General features: G+C 43.0%; 1 protein-coding gene across 11 annotated transcripts in view; it reads left to right on the top strand.

Annotated features, from left to right (window-relative positions):
- Window positions 1–16,949, top strand: part of FRYL (FRY like transcription coactivator) — a 394,001-nt gene that overhangs the window by 155,220 nt on the left and 221,832 nt on the right. For all 11 annotated transcript variants that reach the window (XM_075930452.2, XM_075930453.2, XM_075930454.2 and 8 more), the window contains one exon: window positions 10,088–10,141. In XM_075930452.2, coding sequence (XP_075786567.2) covers window positions 10,088–10,141 — 54 coding nt within the window. The remainder of the gene's footprint in view (window positions 1–10,087; window positions 10,142–16,949) is intronic.

The following is a 16,949-nucleotide window of genomic DNA, read 5'->3' as shown; positions in this document are numbered from 1 at the left end:
TATCTCTTGGGGCTTGATGCTTGAAGAGCTGGAACCATTTGCATAAGTTTCATTGGCACTGCAACTGTTGTGTATGCAGTCAGATTCAGTGGAGCCAGACTCAGTTCCTGATTTAAGATTCCTGCTTCTCCAGTTCACTTGTCATCCTCCAGGCTGGCACTCTCTCCAGCTACTTCAACACTGAGCTTCTCATTCAGAAGGCTACACCAGTTAGACTGTGTTTTGGAGGCCACTCAAGTCATCACTGATGTCAACCTCTGCACTCCGATCTCATAGAGGGTTTGACTTCAAGTCTCTTGGCACTGAAGGATATTTTTCATGATCCCTTGAAACTATTATCATGGCCTATAAAGAGCCCTTGAGGATTTGGATAAGTCAGCATAATCAAAACCTAGATCTTCCTCTCTTCACTTTTCTTGTGGCTGTGGTCCAACCCATGTGGCTCTGCCCACAGTGACACCACTATTAGCACTTTAACTATAGACTTTAATCTCAAGGCAACAAACACAAACTTTTTCATTTGACATTGGTCAATATGAATATCCTACTGGGAGGGTCCTGTGCCATATCATCAGATGATAATCTCAGTTCTGCAATGGTTTCACCTCTGGATGAATTCCCAACATTCTTTAGAAAGAAAAAACATTTGTCAGGTTCTGAGCATATGTATATTGCCAGCTACCAAGTGGTGATAATGTGCTATCAAAATGCCCTTTGGACACCATGATCCTCATTCAGGATTAGGGATGTAATATGTTACCCCAAATTTCACCAGAGATCACCTCAGGGTTACATTCATATGGATTTATTAAATGAGGAATTAACAGTCCACTACAGGGTTAAACTCAAGGGGTGCGTCTAGACTGGCAAAAACTTGCCAGTTGTCTACACTGGCCGTTTGAATTTGTGCAAGACCACTGACGTTCTAGTATAAGAATTCAGTGCTTCTTGCGCAAATACTTTGACGCTCCCGCTCAGGGATAAGCCCACAAGAATACTTGTGCAAGAGGGCCAGTGTAGACAGGCACCTTAATTTTTTGTGCAAGAAAGCCCGATAGCTAAAATGGCCGTCGGAGCTTTCTTGCGCAAAAGCGTGTTTATACTGGGCATGGATGCTTTTGCACAAAAGCACTTTTTGCACAAAAGCATCCGTGCCAATCTAGACACTCTTTTGCGGAAATACTTTTAACAGAAAAACTTTTCCGTTAAAAGTATTTCCGCAAAATCATGCCAGTCTAGACGCAGCCAAGGGGTATGTCTACACTTGGCCCCTAGTTCGGACTGGGAGGCAAATGAAGCATACCGAAGTTGCTAATGATGCGCGGGATTTAAATATCCCGTGTTTGATTAGCATATTCGCAGCAGGTCATCATTTTAAAATGCTGGTCACCCAATTTAACTTGCCACATGTAGACGCAGTAGTCTGATCCAAAACCCTTTCCTCGAATTTACTGTTACTCCTCTTAGCAACTTCGGTAAGCTTCATTTGCCTCCCTAGTCTGAACTAGGGGGCAAGTGTAGACATACCCAAGGGGATTGAGCAGTCATTGAATGCCATTATAAAGTTAAACTAAAGGGCTGTGTCTAGACTGGCCAGTTTTTCTGGAAAATCAGCCGCTTTTCCGGAAAAACTTGCCAGCGGTCTACACTGGCCGCTTGAATTTCCACAAAAGCACTGAATTCCTGCTGTAAGAAATCAGTGCTTCTTGTGGAAATACTATTCTGCTCCCGTTTGGGCAAAAGTCCTTTTTGTGCAAAGCTTTTGCGCAAAAGGGCCAGTGTAGACAGCTCAGATTTGTTTTCCGCAAAAAAGCCCCGATCGCGAAAACGAAGATCGGGGCTTTTTTGCGGAAAAGTGCGTCTAGATTGGCACGGACGCTTTTCCGCAAAAAGTGCTTTTGCGGAAAAGCGTCCGTGCCAATCTAGATGCTCTGTTCTGAAAATGCTTTTAAAGGAAAACTTTTCTATTAAAAGCATTTGCGGAAAATCATGCCAGTCTAGATGTAGCCAAGGGGTTTGAGCTGTCTCTCACCCACACAAACACATACATTCATTAGTCCATTTACACACACATTCATTCATGCCCTCAGGCACTCACACACTTACATAGGCAAAAGGTTGTAGAGCAAGCCAAGGCATATTGACTCTGGGGCTACGTCTACACTGGCCCCTTTTTCGGAAGGGGTATGCTAATTTTCCGCTGCTTTTTTCCCGGCTTGGGGAAAAGCCGGAAAAAAGCGTCTAGACTGGCCCGATCCTCCGGAATAAAGCCCTATTCCGGAGGATCTCTTATTCCTACTTCAGAGTTAGCTGTGCAATCACATTTCCTGCCTACTTTCTCTTCTTCCACATAGTTGTATAAAAATTTTGGATTCTGCAGCTCAGAAAGAATGGAGTTGGCTTGACTCTCTCACGTTGCAATCCCTTATGCTGACTTTACTAAAGAATGCCCGTGCAGCTATATTGGATATGGTTTAGATGGAATTTCTGCAAGTTCAATGTTTGCTGTACGAGTTCCAAAATGGGAATGAACAGGGCAAGCCTCAAAGAACAAAAGTTACTAGTAAGTAACCTTTCCCTAGACACGATTTGTAGTAATCTCCATTTAATTCTGAAACTGAATATTTTAAAGACTTCTTCTCTCCTTCGTTGGTGCCCCCAGGCTCTGACTTCCCTTTACTTGGGAACTGAAAAAAAGTTGTCTGCATTTTTCTGTAGAATTGTTAGAATTTGTACATTTTTGATGTGGCTATAAGTTGAGCTCTGTAAATCATTTGCTAAAAAAAATACTTATAAATTGTAGAGGTATCTTATTAAAATTTCAAGTTTCAACTTCGATTTGAGAAGTTATATTGAATTAATCCCAACCTCAGCAGTTTATCTATCTATATATTTTAGGAAATATGCACCTGTCTGTCAGTTGGCTTGTTCAAGAACTCCTCCTAAATAAGAACTAGGACCACCGAATTTAGTATGCCACTTCTTCTTGTCATAACTTAAAGCAGGGTCAGTGGGATATGCATGGAATGCTATTGTTTCATATCGAACTAAAAGTGAGAGACATGAGAGCAAGGACAGTTATACTTACCCATGGCCGTAGATGGCAGCAAGCATGGGAAGAATGACCAGAGGGGCTGCAAGTGTAAGCTGGCAGAACCCACCATCCTAGCCTGCCCTGGCAAACAACTGTTGGATGCTATGCAGTCCCCGCAACTCTGGACTGGGCCTGGGAAGTGCCAGCAGGAGACCTGCATTCCCCTGCTCTCCTTCCTCCTTCCCTGGCTAGAAGTCTTCAGGTAGCATGCACACGCTCCCTCCCCTCTGCCCTCGGGAGAAGCTGGTGGGTGGGGTGCATGGCCTCCAAGGTTCCCCATAAGCTGTGCAGCAGCACATACCGCAGCTGCTTAATCAGCCCCCAAATCTTCTCGTATAGTATATTTGAACAAATATTGGAACCTTCGCTGGCCAGTCAGATGTTGCCTTTTGTAATACATATTCAGTAAATGTTTCATCATCTCTGATATTAAAAACATATCTTGGTTACTGGAGTCCCAGTTTAATGACTGTTCTTGACGACCTTTTGTAATACAGCAAATAGTCTGGTAGCACTTTAAAGATTAACAAAACAAGTAGATGGTATCATGAGTTTTCTAGGGCACAGCCCACTTCTTCAGACTGGTCATCCGAAGAAGTGGGCTGTGCCCATGAAAGCTCATGATACCATCTACATATTTTGTTAGTCTTTAAAGTGCTACCAGACTATTTGTTGTTTTTTAAGTTTTTCCTGTTACAGATTAACTTGGCTACCTACCCCTCTGAAAATTTTGTTATACAATAACTGATGCTGACCTATGTAGTGCTTTTATTGAATTTGTCCTTTTTGCCTATCAAATATAGTAATGCATAACCTTGCACATGTGAAGCATTAGTGACTGTTACATAAACTGAAGTTTCTGTAAACCTCCTGTCTTTAAACTCTTTCAGGTGCTTTTAGTAAGATACAAAAGTAACACTAGCATAGTCAGTGAAAAATCGACTAGTGGACTAAATCATAATTCCTGATTTCAATAGAAACTTCTGATTATTTCATTGAGAATTTTATGAGCTACATAAGCCTTCAGGATTTGGCCTACAATTTTTAATATTCATTTTTGGACTTAATTCAGGGTTTTTTTTTTCATTTTTAAAAAGGGGATTCAGGCGGCCCCATATATAGAATACTTTCCTAGTGCTCTTACTATATTTTGCTCACTCAGAGCCACCAAGATGCTCAAATGTTAAAACTGAATAAACATAAGAGCTTATTAGTATAACTCTTGTCCTCCTTTACCCCCAGTTCTCCTAACTATTAGTTAGCAGTGTCATCTACAACGAAAGTGTAAATTCTTCAGATGACTTGTTCTGTAAAATGTCATATCTTCCTTTTGGGTACTGTAAAAATACTGTATTTTTTTAGCAAAGGAGTGGGGAAAAGTAAATAAACAAATAGTGTTGTAACCTTTCTGAAGTAAACAATCCAAAGAAATTGTATACTAGATAGATAAGTACTAGCTTTGATTATTATAATCAGGGCTCGACAAATGCACTTGCCTGTGGCGAGTAGATTTTATCAGCTGGCGAGTGCAGGGGCGGACTGGCCCGGTGGGCAGTTGTGATGGGCTGGCCAAAGCCTGCACTATGGCCAGCGTGGCCCTATCCGATCCGCCGGCCAGGCGGAGGAGTGGAGCACTGCCGGGAAGGGGGAAGCACAGTGATTCTCAGCGCTGGGCTGCCTGTATGCAGCTCCGGCGCGAGGAGGCGGGATGGCGGCAGACGCCAGGGCGCTGACGTGACATGGCTCTGCTGATTTTAAAGGACGGCAGCAGCTCGGCTCTGGCTGCGTGGACCTTGGAGCGGTCTGCGGCGCAGCCAGGCCCCGCCCTGCCGGCTCCAGTCCTGCCATGGCCCCAACCCCCTTGCCGGTGAGAGGCCGCTCCCGGCCGACCACCCGGCTCACTGCATCTGCCCCACACCACTTTGTCTCTGTGCCGCCCGTTCCCCATGCCTCCCCTGCACCCTGCTCCCCTGTACCCCGGACGCTCTGCTCTCCCTCTTCCCTGTGACTCTTTGGCTCTGCACCACCCTTGTAACCTCCCCTCCGATCCCTGCCACCAATTCTGTGCTGCCCCTTCCCTGCACTGCCCTTAGACCCCGATCCCTCTGCCCCTCCCATTCCCCACGTCCCATTCCCCATGCCTCACCGCACCTTGCACCCTGCGTCCCTCTGGCTCTGTGCCTGCCATTCCCCATGCCACCCCTGTACCCCCCCACACTGTTCCCTGCACCCCTCTGGCTCTGTGCTGTCCCTGCACCCTGTTTCCCCTGTGGGTCGGGAGTGATGGGTGCTTGTCCATAGGGAGGGGCTGGACAGGGCAGGGAAAAGGCTGCTGTGACCCAGCAGGGAGTGAAAGGGGGAGTTCACTGAAGCGCCTTTGCCTTTATGGAAAAAAACAAATGAAAATGCTATTTGCTATTTATAGGGCTAAAAGGCCGGGACAAAAATGAAAACAAACCAAAAAAAACCCATTGCAAAATGCAAATGTGTAAAAGACAACAAAAAAAGGGGGGGGGGACAAAATTTTTTTGCTTGGGGCAGCAAGAAACCTAGAGCTGGCCCTGGGGGAGGGGAAGGGGCTGGGCTGAGCTGCATTGGACTGTGGGGAGGGGAAAATATTTGGGGAAGGGGCTTGTGCTGAGGGGAGGGGAGGGGAGGTGGTCAGGAGAAGAAGAGGAAGAAAGGGGAAGGCACCAAGGGACAGGGTGAAGGAGAGACAAATGCCAGGGGGCCAAATGCAGACAATAAGGTAAAGGGCAGGAGGGGAGGTGTCAGTGGGAGGGGAGACAGGGTGATTTTGGGAGAGGAGAGAGTAAGGGCACTGGGGGCTAGGGGGGAGAGGGGGAGGTGCTGGGAGAAGGCTAGAAAGAAGGGGTGGGCATGAGGAAGGCAGGGATGGAGCAAGTCATGTGTGAGGGCACAGGGGCATGAGGGGAATGGGGGCAGAGGGTGGTGAGGGGGTGGGCATCAGGGAAAAAGAGAGCAAAGCGGGCAGGGACAGTGAGGGAAGGGGGAGGCACCAGGAGGGTGCAGGTACCAAGGGATTCTGGGGGTGAAGCAGAAGGGCTGACACCTGCAGGAGAGGGACCATCACCAGAGGAGAGAGGCAGGGGAGGTGTTAGGACAGGGGATGAGGATCAGATCAGAGTAGGGCTACTGGAGAAGTGGGCACAGGGGGGAGAGAAGGGCTGGTGGAGGGGGGCAGGACTCAGGAAGGCTGAGGGCAGTGAGAGGGGCAGGGGAGGACAGCAGGGGAGTGTGAGGGGTTGCGGGGCAGCAGGCACCAGGGGAGCTGATGGAGCAAGCGGAGGAGACATGGCAGCAGAGGGAAAAGGTAGAGGTTTATAAGATATTTATTAATAACTTAGTAATTACTGTTCTTATTCTTATTAGGAATTTATGCTATTAAAAACACTTTTTTGGGGGGAGGGTGGTGAGTCCCTTTTTTGTCTGGCGAGTAGGGTTTTCCAGAATTTGTCGAGCCCTGATTATAATCATGATTTTATATTGCACTTTTAAAAGTAGTTATACGTGTGTGTGTGTGTGTGTGTGTGTGTGTGTGTGTGTGTGTGTGTGTGTGTGTGTGTGTGTGTGTGTGTGTGTGTGTGTGTGTGTGTGTGTGTGTGTGTGTGTGTGTGTGTGTGTGTGTGTGTGTGTGTGTGTGTGTTGGGGAGGCGGGGGGCAATATTCTGCATTTGTAATTTTTTTTGGTGGCCCTGATATGAAAAAAGTACTGAATCAGGAAAATACTATAGCTCTGCATTGTCTAAGTGTAAAATATGTGTGCATTTTATCTGCCAAAAAGAAATAACTGTTGGGGCATGTAATAAATACCATACTCATAAAGATATGTTATCACAGTGAATTGTTTAGAACACGTGAAAATATAATGTTCATTAATGAAAGAGAGGCGATACCAGACTCATCCTGGGAAAGGTACCCCCAGCTTTGTATAAGACTATTGTTTGTTTGCATCACACTCACCAAGCAATCCAAATCACACTGTATCAGTGACTTGTCGTTTGTAAGCTTTATCAGTGGTGATTTTGTTCTCTTCCAGTTTAATAGTATAAAGCCAAGAAATGCTCCCCACAGGACCACACATCTGTCCAATTATAATTTTCTGATTACAGTTACATTTTGAAACCCATTAGCTACTATTTTGTCCACTTAATGTGTGGCATGTTAATTATATGTCTAGTTTTTAATCAAAATGTTATGCAGTACCAAGTCAACACATTATAGAAATCTAACTATGTAACATCTACACTGTTTCCTTTATCAACAAAATGTATAATCTCCTCAAACAAGATCAGGTTAGTTTGACAGAGTCTGTTTTCCCATGCATTGAGCTTGTGGTTCCCAATGGCTGGGAATTCTTTTCTTCTTCTTTTCTACCAGTTAAATTAGGAGGTTGAATTTCTTTTTCCTTTTTCCTTTTTCCTTTTTCCTTTTTCCTTTTTCCTTTTTCCTTTTTCCTTTTTCCTTTTTCCTTTTTCCTTTTTCCTTTCCTTTCCTTTTCTTTTCTTTTCTTTTCTTTTCTTTTCTTTTCTTTTCTTTTCTTTTCTTTTCTTTTCTTTTCTTTTCTTTTCTTTTCTTTTCTTTTCTTTTCTTTTCTTTTCTTTTCTTTTCTTTTCTTTTCTTTTCTTTTCTTTTCTTTTCTTTTCTTTTCTTTTCTTTTCTTTTCTTTTCTTTTCTTTTCTTTTCTTTTCTTTTCTTTTTCTCTCTCCCTGTTATCTATCCTGCTATGTAATTAGTGGAACTGTACTCCTTTTTCCATCAGGCTAGCGGTGTTGACTTTCTGTTCATTTGTTGTGACAGTCACCCACTTATGTCCATTAGTATGGAATCTTGCTTTGGTCTGGAATATTAACAAGTAGATCAGGGCCTACAGAATAATGCTGCGCTAAGGAATTAATGGCTGTTTCTTTATTGGTTAGACATTGTGGGAAGAGTCTTAAAGTTGTATTTTTGGTATCATGAGTTTGGTTAATCTTGAAGATCGTAAATCATACACAGTAGCATAATACTCAGAAGTATTTTAAATGGGTACTTTTGTTCTCGTTTTGAACTATTTTCCTTTAATATTTATTATATCATTTTATCATTAATACATTTTCACAAGTCATTAACTTTATGATTGTTTATCATGAGGTACTGATACAAACTCATAACTGTAGTCTAATATTATTGTATTTTTCCTTTTCAAGGCTATCTCAAATGTAATCACCATTATCATTATCATGTTACTATTATGTCTCTGGCACTTGGGGCAGTGATGAAGCTCTTCCACTCCTGTTTGTTTCTGGCAAGTCTTTTAGTGGTTTCACAGCTGTGCCCCAAGTTTTTCAGCTTGCCTTGCACTGCTCTTCATCATGTTGTTTTGGGGCAGTCTCATTTTTGCTGCTTGCCTTTGTCCATCTTATTGCTACTCAGGGAATGGAATCAGTTTCCATCCAAAGTACATGGCTAATCCATCTCCAAGCCTCTTTACAGTGATGGTGCTTTGATCCTTTTGGCTGCATTGTATCTAGAGATCTTAGTTTGAGATTATTCTGGGCCAAAAGATAGGGAGGTTTTTTCTGAGGCAGGTTGAATATAATGAAGACAGTTTTGACATTCCATATTATCTCATTTCTCAGAAGTCTTCACTATAAAGTAATGTTGAAAGTAGGCAGCTCTGATAAATCTTGAGTTTAATTTGGTATTGTATTTTGATTATTTGTAGACTATATTTAAGCTCCTGAAAATGTTTCTGGGTTTATTGATTTTGTTTTGGATGTCCTGGCTTCTTCCACTGACCTGACTGATGAAGCTGCCCAAATATGTGAATGTTTCTATGTTGGTGAGAACATAATCCTCTATCCATACTGGTGATGGTGAGGCAATATTAAAGGTCATGATACTTGTCTTATTGTGGTTGATTTTCAGTCCAGCTTGCTGGCTCAATGCATTGAGATCTCAAATGAAAGTGTACTTATAACAGGCATCATAATTTAATTTTACAGGTTCAACTTCTCTAATCTGGCACCCTCACAACCTGACTAATGCTGAACCAGAGAATTTGCAGAACTATAGGAGGTCAATATTGTAGAGAGAGGATCTTATTTTTATTTCACTGAAATGAATAAATGGAACAGCGGTTGCAATGCTGCTTAATAATATATGACTGTACTGATACACCTTATATAAGCTTACACCTAGCTAAAGCTCTCTTCATAACAAAGTGTTAGTGTTGTTACACAACTTTACTGTACTGGCACAAGGAAATAAGTAGATAAAGAAAAAATATTTGATGCTTAGCAACATTACCAGCACTTACACTGCTTGCTGGTCTCTTAGAAGACAATAAGGCATAATTTAGAGCTAAATAGCAGCACAAACTACTGAGAGTCAGGACTGGTGGCTGTAAACAAACTTCATGGGTCTGCAGGAAACTTGGCAACATCCATGATAAGCAGACAACTGACTAACTAAAATCGTGCCAGACCATAAATGATGCCAGACCAGAGTGTGCTGGACTAGAGATGTTTGATTTGTATAGCAATTTTTTTCTTCATTGCAGTAGGGATGCAAAAAGTATCTCTCTCATATGATCATTAATATGCTGCACTTAGGAGAGCTGGATGGGGTTTCCTTAGAAGTCAAGTTTTCACTCAACATCAGCTATCCAGATGGAGCAGCATGACATCTTCATCAGTCTCTGGTGAAGAAAAAGACCTCTATAGCTTCTGGAATTCAGAAATTCCAGGTTTTGTGATTGATAGGGTATAGTGCCACAACTGAGCCACCAAAATAGCTTGTTCATCTCTGATCTCTTCCAGCTGGAAATGTAACTAGTATTCAGACTGTATGCCCATTTACATTTTCATAAAATAGGTATAAAAACCTGGAATCAACCTATGTTACATCACATTTGCTTGTTTAACTTGTTGCAAGTTTTGAACTAATTGCATCTTTCACACTTTATAATGATTTTCATTCTGTTTCTAGGAAAAGCTCTTATCAAGATCTCTTCAAAGAGGTGAAGATCTTCAATTTGACCAGGTACGAAACACTTTCATTTAAGGTACTACATTGTCTGTCTGTTTTTATCAGGGTTTATGGAATTAATATGTCCTCTGTTTGCACAGAAAAACAATTCTACTGTTCAGATGATAAACCAATACAATAACATTCTAAGTTAATGTTAACTAATTACCTGAGATAAGAGAGTCTGATTTTTGTTACCTATTCTGAGAGGAGATATAATATACTCATAGATAAATCTGAATATAATAAATCCAATCTAGAATATAGAAATGAGACCAGGAGCTGAAAGATATAGGTTATATCTTCTAGCTTTGTCACAGATTTCATATAAACTTGGGCAGTTCATTTTAATATTCCTAAGTTTCTCCATCCCTAATGCAATGATAATTTCAGTGATTTTTTTTTGTAAGACTGAATATCTATAAGATACTTTAGATCATTGAGAGAAAGGCACAATATTAATTTGAAGTATTGTCTAATCCAGGGCTTCTCAACTTTGGAAGCTCTGGGAGCCACAATGATACAGCACATGCTGTCGGCCACAACTTAAATGTGGTTGCTTATACATGGAAATATATAAGCCTCTTCCCGACTTACGAACCTGTTACGGACCAAGCAATTGGTCGTAACTCAGTTCGTAAGTCGGACCCCATAGAGTTGTACGCAACTGCGCTGTTCGTAAGCGCGGATCGCGTTTGTAACTCGGGGTCCGCCATTTACGACAGCTTCAGTTGTAACTGCAAATGGTCGTAAGTCAACTGTTTGCAACTCGGGGACCAGCTGTATATGCAAATAGCTTCTTTCACACTGATGGGCTTTAAGCCATGGCGCCAGGCCCAAATGTGGCCATTGTGAGCCAGTCAGCACCTCTTAGGCTCTGTCCACAAGACTAAGCAGCAAGCTTCCCACAATGTCCCGGCACTCCTGGCACCTCCTCCCTGAGGGTTAGAAATGCTGACACACTGTATCCGTCTGTTCCAGCCAGCTGGTCCGCTTGCATCTTTCAGTGCTCACCCTGTCTGGGACATGCCTCGCTGTTGTGGAGTGTGTTCCCAGTGGAGGCCATGTTCAAAGGATCCCATCCATGGGCCACATGTTGAGCCCTGTGTAAACCAAACCACACCATGGGCTGCAAACGAGCCATGTGTTGAGTAGCCATGGTCTAATGTGTTTAATTTTAGGATTTTCAATAGTGCTCTTTATGGTATTCTCTATTGCCCCATTGTGTTTCATTTATTTTAATGCACTATGAGTAGTTCATTGAGTTAAGTGCTTGTGTAAGTCTCTGCAGGATTGGGGTCTTAGTGCTTATCTATATATTGAGGTTGCAGGATTGTTATTCAATTAGTGAATTATTAGAATGTCTGAGTCTGTGAAGTGATGAAAATAGCTGCAAATGTCGCTGAGAGCCCTTATTATTTAGAATATCACCAGATTCAATTGTTACTGGGATACAATCCAATTTTTAAGTTCTCAGCCATTTTAACTTTGCATTAGATCCATGAGGTGTACAACTACAGTAAGACATGTATCTTTATCACATTAAAGAACCCTGCACCATTTTAGGTAACTAAACAAATCTTATGTTAATTTGCGTGCTATACTTTAATTGGTTATCTGCAGGAGACTGCATGGATGGTGGATTACTTACTGCCACACCCGTTCCACAGCATGGGCATTTTATATAATAAGCTATTCTTTCTAGTCTGTCATCACACAGGTTTCAGTTTTGTAGGGAGCTCCATGGAAGTGGATACAAATGTAGCACTGCTGGTTTATTGCCTATCTCTAAGCACTTAACTCTTAATTTTAGTATTGAATAACATCTTGTTGTATAAGATTCACTATTTGCTAATGTCCAGATTATTCCTTTGCGTGTTTTCTCTGATTTGCATGTTTACTATTATGACAGACCCTGAGGATGCTGCCCAAACTATATATTTTGTTTCGGGGCGGGGGGGGGGGGGGGAGATCTAACCCCAAATAATCTCTATGGTTAGCCTGCTTGACGGATTCATCAAGTGGTTTGACTGAAACTGGCTAGCCATGATGTCCTATGCAAAGCAGTGTTTGAACTAGATTGGTAAACCTTTGAAGTGGCCATTAATTTTTAAATTGTTTTATTTTCTCAAGGACCATTGCTTAGAAGCTGAATAATGATGCTGTTTTATGAAAAGTTTGTGTATCTCTCTGTCTTCAGAAAACTAACATTTAATAAACAACTTGAGAGGGGACCCAGAAAAGGAGTTAGTATTGTGATGATGTCTTACTAACAGCAAATGGTCTGGTTGAGAGAGGGGATTGCTTTTAGGAGATGTAAACCAAACACTTCTTTTCCTTCCTGAGTAACTGAGGGTACGTCTAGACTGCATGCCTCTGTCGCCAGAGGCATGTAGATTAGGCTGCCAGACATAGGAAAATGAAGCGGCGATTTAAATAATCGCCGCTTCATTTAAATTTACATGGCTGCCGCGCTGAGCCGACAAACAGCTTAACAGCTGTTTGTCGGCTCAGCGCGATAGTTTGGACGCGCGGGTGTCGACATCAAAGGTATTTGTCGACCACCCAGGTATGCCTCCTGGTATTTGTCGACCACCCAGGTATGCCTCCTGGGTCAACAGAACTCTGGCCCTTTTGCAACAGAAGAGAATGTAAGGAAGAACCCAAAGGGGGAGCTGAGTAGCCATATTAGGGATGTAAGCGAGCAGCCGAGTACTCAGCTACCCAGTAAGTCTAAGCTTATTGAGTAGTTGAGTCAAGTACTCGACTACTTACCCTCCCCTCCCCCTAAATACTACCTTCCCTCCTTTTTGCTGCCTCTATCAGAGGCAGCAATGGGGAGAGGGGCGGGTGATGGTATGGGAGACCGCAGTGAAGCAACTCCTTTTCATGGTGGCCCCAGCTGGCTGTGGGCAGAGGCTCTTCCAGCAGTATCCTCCATCTGTGGCAGCCTGGGCTGGCCATGGACAGGGAATGCTGCCAGAGCATCCTCTGCATGCGGTCAGCCCAGGCCACTGCAAAGAGGGACTGCTGGACCCAGCGTAAGCTGCCCAGCTCTTACTACATTTAAAATGCAGAGCTGCAGCAGTCCCGGACTAGTGCAAGCCAGGACTGCTTGGTTCCAGCTTGCACCAGGTCCGTGAGCTGGTGGCTCTTAACTGTTTCCTCTAAGATTTTCCATCCTTGGGTGGGTTGAATTTTCTTTTTGGCAGGTTGAAATTTCTTATATGCAACACCAATATTGAGGTGATGTGTAGATGTGCACCAGTCAGTACAAACAAAAACTGTGACTATAAATATATATAATAAATAATCCATAGGTGTGGAAGAAAATATATTAAAACAAGGAGCAATGCTTGTGGTTATTTAGTATGAAATCAAATAAAAAGAAAAAATAACACTTCCCTTGTCTGAAGAAGTGGGTTGTGCCAATGAAAGCTCATGATAGTATTTACATATTTTTGTTAGTCTCTAAGGTGCTACAGGACCATTGTAGTTTTTCAAGTTTTTTTTAGTTAAAGACTAACACAGCTACCCCTCTGAGATCCTGGAGTAAATGTATCATCATTCTTTCTAACAGATAGATGCATTTTTCAAAGATGTTGCGAATAAGGTTTCATCCTACAAAACAGATAGCATCACACTTAATACTTGCTACTTCTGACTGATAAGAGCCAGAACTATACCATATAGAATACATCTGGCCTTAATGCAATACAGTTTACCATGTATTAATTAGTAACACAGGATTTTTTTAAAAATCATTAAGATCAGATTTTTAGATATCTGCAACACTCAAAAAATTCTGTTGAAATAATCTTTTTTTTTCCCTCACAGTAAGCCATTAACAGCTATGTAAATCTTGTCTGAAATGCAATCATGCAAATGTCCTGCTCCCCAACTCCCCCTCCCCCATGTAGCTTGCTTTAGGTCCTTTCAAAGGGAACTCTTATGGTACTAAAATAAGTCCCCCCTCTCTTAACTGCCTAAGATACCATCTACAGAATAAATTTACCAGAGGCTCCAGCTTGCACTGTTCCCAAGGAAACACATAGCTTCACAGTGGTCTTACTCTTTAATCAAAAGTCTTGTGTTTTGCCTATTGCAATATCTTCTCTCAACATGGGGGTCTTTCCCTTCCTCCAAAAATCCTTACCAAATATCTTGATTCAACCAGAAAACCATTCTCCTTTCTCTCCCCCCCATCCTCCTCCCGCCCACACACACACATTTGCAGCTTCTGCACATATACACTGTGGCTGTCCTCTTTTCTGCCAGAAAGGGAAGTTTTCCAAGCACGGAACTCAGAGGTTTAAAAAAGGGGAAGAGGGCTAAAGTGATCAGAGAGATGGATGAAGCTGGGGGTGTTTCCCATTTTTAGTGACAGGGCAGGGAGAAGATTGGTCTTGCTCTCACTGGAGGAGATACTCACCTGATTCTAAATGGGGTGAAAGTATGAAAGCACAGGAGAGGAGAAAGAAAGAGGTGCTGTCTTGTTACTATGGAGTGTGGGGTGTGTGTGCAAATTGGTAAGAGTAGGAGGAAAGCAGGAATCGGAGAAGTAAAAAGTCAACAGTCCTGCTCACCCTCAGCGAGTACAGACCCTCCATAGTGGTGGAGGGGGAAGGGAGAGTTCTGGAGCCAGTATAGCAGGCAGCAGCTGCTGCTGCTTCTGCTCCTCCACTTCAAGAGAGCGAGTGCCCCAGTCCCCCCTTTCCCAGCTGGTCAGCTAAGCTCCCTGCCTTCACAGGAACCTCTGAACCTCTGCATGGGTCTCAGAAAAGGCTGCGGGTAGATGTGCAGCTTATAGCAAACCTTGGTTCTTGCTACATTTTAAAATGCAGAGCTGCAGTGGGGGGGCTTATGGACCCAGCGAGAGCCAAGACTGAGCAGTCCTAGCTTCCACCTATCCAGGACTGCAGCAGCTCTGCATTTTAAATGTAGTGAGAGACACCTGGCTCTTACTACATTTAAAATGCAAAGCCACAGTGGCCCCAACTCTATACTAGCTTGTGCCGGTCTGGGACCTACCCCTCCTGTGACTCTGAAGTTTAAATGTAGGAGGAGCTGGGCTGTCTGCGCACCAGGCTCCTACTACATTTAAACTGCAGAGTTGCAGCGGGAATAGATCCTGGACAGCACAAGCTGGGGAAGAGCACCTTACCATATCAACTAATTGTGTAATCGATTCAAATTGTATCAACTACATGATTAGTTAATTACCTGCTTCTTAACATCTTTAGTAAACATTCCAGCTGGAGAAAGAAGGGAGATTGTGAGTTGAAATGATAGGGAAAGAGAACTATGGGAGTCTACCCTTCCAGATCTTTTCAGGTCAGAACAGCACTATGTTGGAGTGGGAAGCTGGACTCAGCATGAGGAAAGGGACTATAGAAGGAGGCTATACATAGATGAAGGAAACAGAATAGTAAATAAAGTAGGAGATTGAGGAGGGGCTAAATCACCAAAAGGCTGACTGGAGAGAGGGTAAAAATGGAGGAAAAGAGCAGCTTGCAAACTGCAAGGATCTGAGAGCTTCCTTTCTTTGAAAGAGGTTTTTTCTTTAATTCTTTTTTTTTCTTTTTCCTCTTGATAAAGCCAAAGTACTCCTGTTAAAGACAACTTCTTGTCTTTGGCTCAAAAAGATAATTATGAAGAGTAAGTAGTTCTTCGAGGAGTGTCCTTATGGGTGCTCCACCCTAGGTGCACCAGTGCCACTGCTTCCATGGTCGGCAGACTTCTGATAGCAGCACCCTTCCAGTTGGTTGCATGTACAGAGCGCTGGCACGCAACACTTGGAACGGTCATCCCGCACGTACAGCCAACTGCCTCCTCAGTTCTTCTCTGACTGCTGCTGGCTTCGATCGCAGCAGAGCAGTTGCCCTCGTTTTACTTCAGCCTATAGTTTAGTGTTAGCTGTAGGTATTAAGTTTGCTTAGCTTAGTTTCACGTTTTTCTTTAAAAAAAAATACTAAAAAGAAAGAAAGAGGAGACAGGGATTTTCCCCTCCACTACACAGAAGTCGTGGTTCTTCTTCGAGTGATGTCCCCATGGGTGCTCCACTGTAGGTGCTGGGTTTGCCCCAGTGCCACAGTATGAAGATTTTTACAGCAGTAGTTGGCCGGACCGCACATGCGCAGAGGGTGTCTCGCAGCATTTGCACTCTTTCGCGCCGCTTGGTCCAGTTCCATCCAGTTCCTCTTAACCGCCTCAGGCTGCAGATGGAGTGAACTGCTCTCCTCTGATCTTCTTGTTCGTGAGAGAAATCAAAGTTGTTCTGTTAATAGTTATTCGTTTATATATATATATATATATATATATATATATATATATATATATATAATATACACACACACACACACACACACACACACACTTTTATCTCCGTTACCGTTATTTCGTTCCCTTGTTCAAAAAAAAAAGAAAAAATTTTCTTATTTGATAGTTAGTCAGTTAAGCTACGGTTAATGAGTTTCTGTTAACTCCTCACTTGTATGTAGTTGATACCTTCCTTCCCCAAAAAGAAAAAAGAGGAGAAAAGAGAATTAGGAAATATCAACCAAAATGCCGGGATCACCAGGTTTTAAAAAAATGCAAGGCCTGCCGCAAGGCTATGCCCGCTGACAGCCATGCGACTTGCATATGTTGCCTTGGGGAAGGACACTTTCTGCAAAAGTGCCCTCACTGCTCTAAGCTTACAACTAGAGCGTGAAGAGATAGGGAAATGAGGCTCTGCATGATCCTCTTTGATAAGGCTCTTCAGCCTGAAGGATTGGCCTCTCCCCTGCGGCCATCCCAGCAGCTGAAGAAGCAAAGGGCCTCC

Source organism: Pelodiscus sinensis, chromosome 4 (genome assembly GCF_052426305.1).
Source record: "Pelodiscus sinensis isolate ZL-2025 chromosome 4, ASM5242630v1, whole genome shotgun sequence".
NCBI classification, from domain to species: domain Eukaryota; kingdom Metazoa; phylum Chordata; order Testudines; family Trionychidae; genus Pelodiscus; species Pelodiscus sinensis.
Note: the sequence above shows the minus strand (reverse complement) of the source record. Positions and strands in the feature narration are given on the sequence as shown.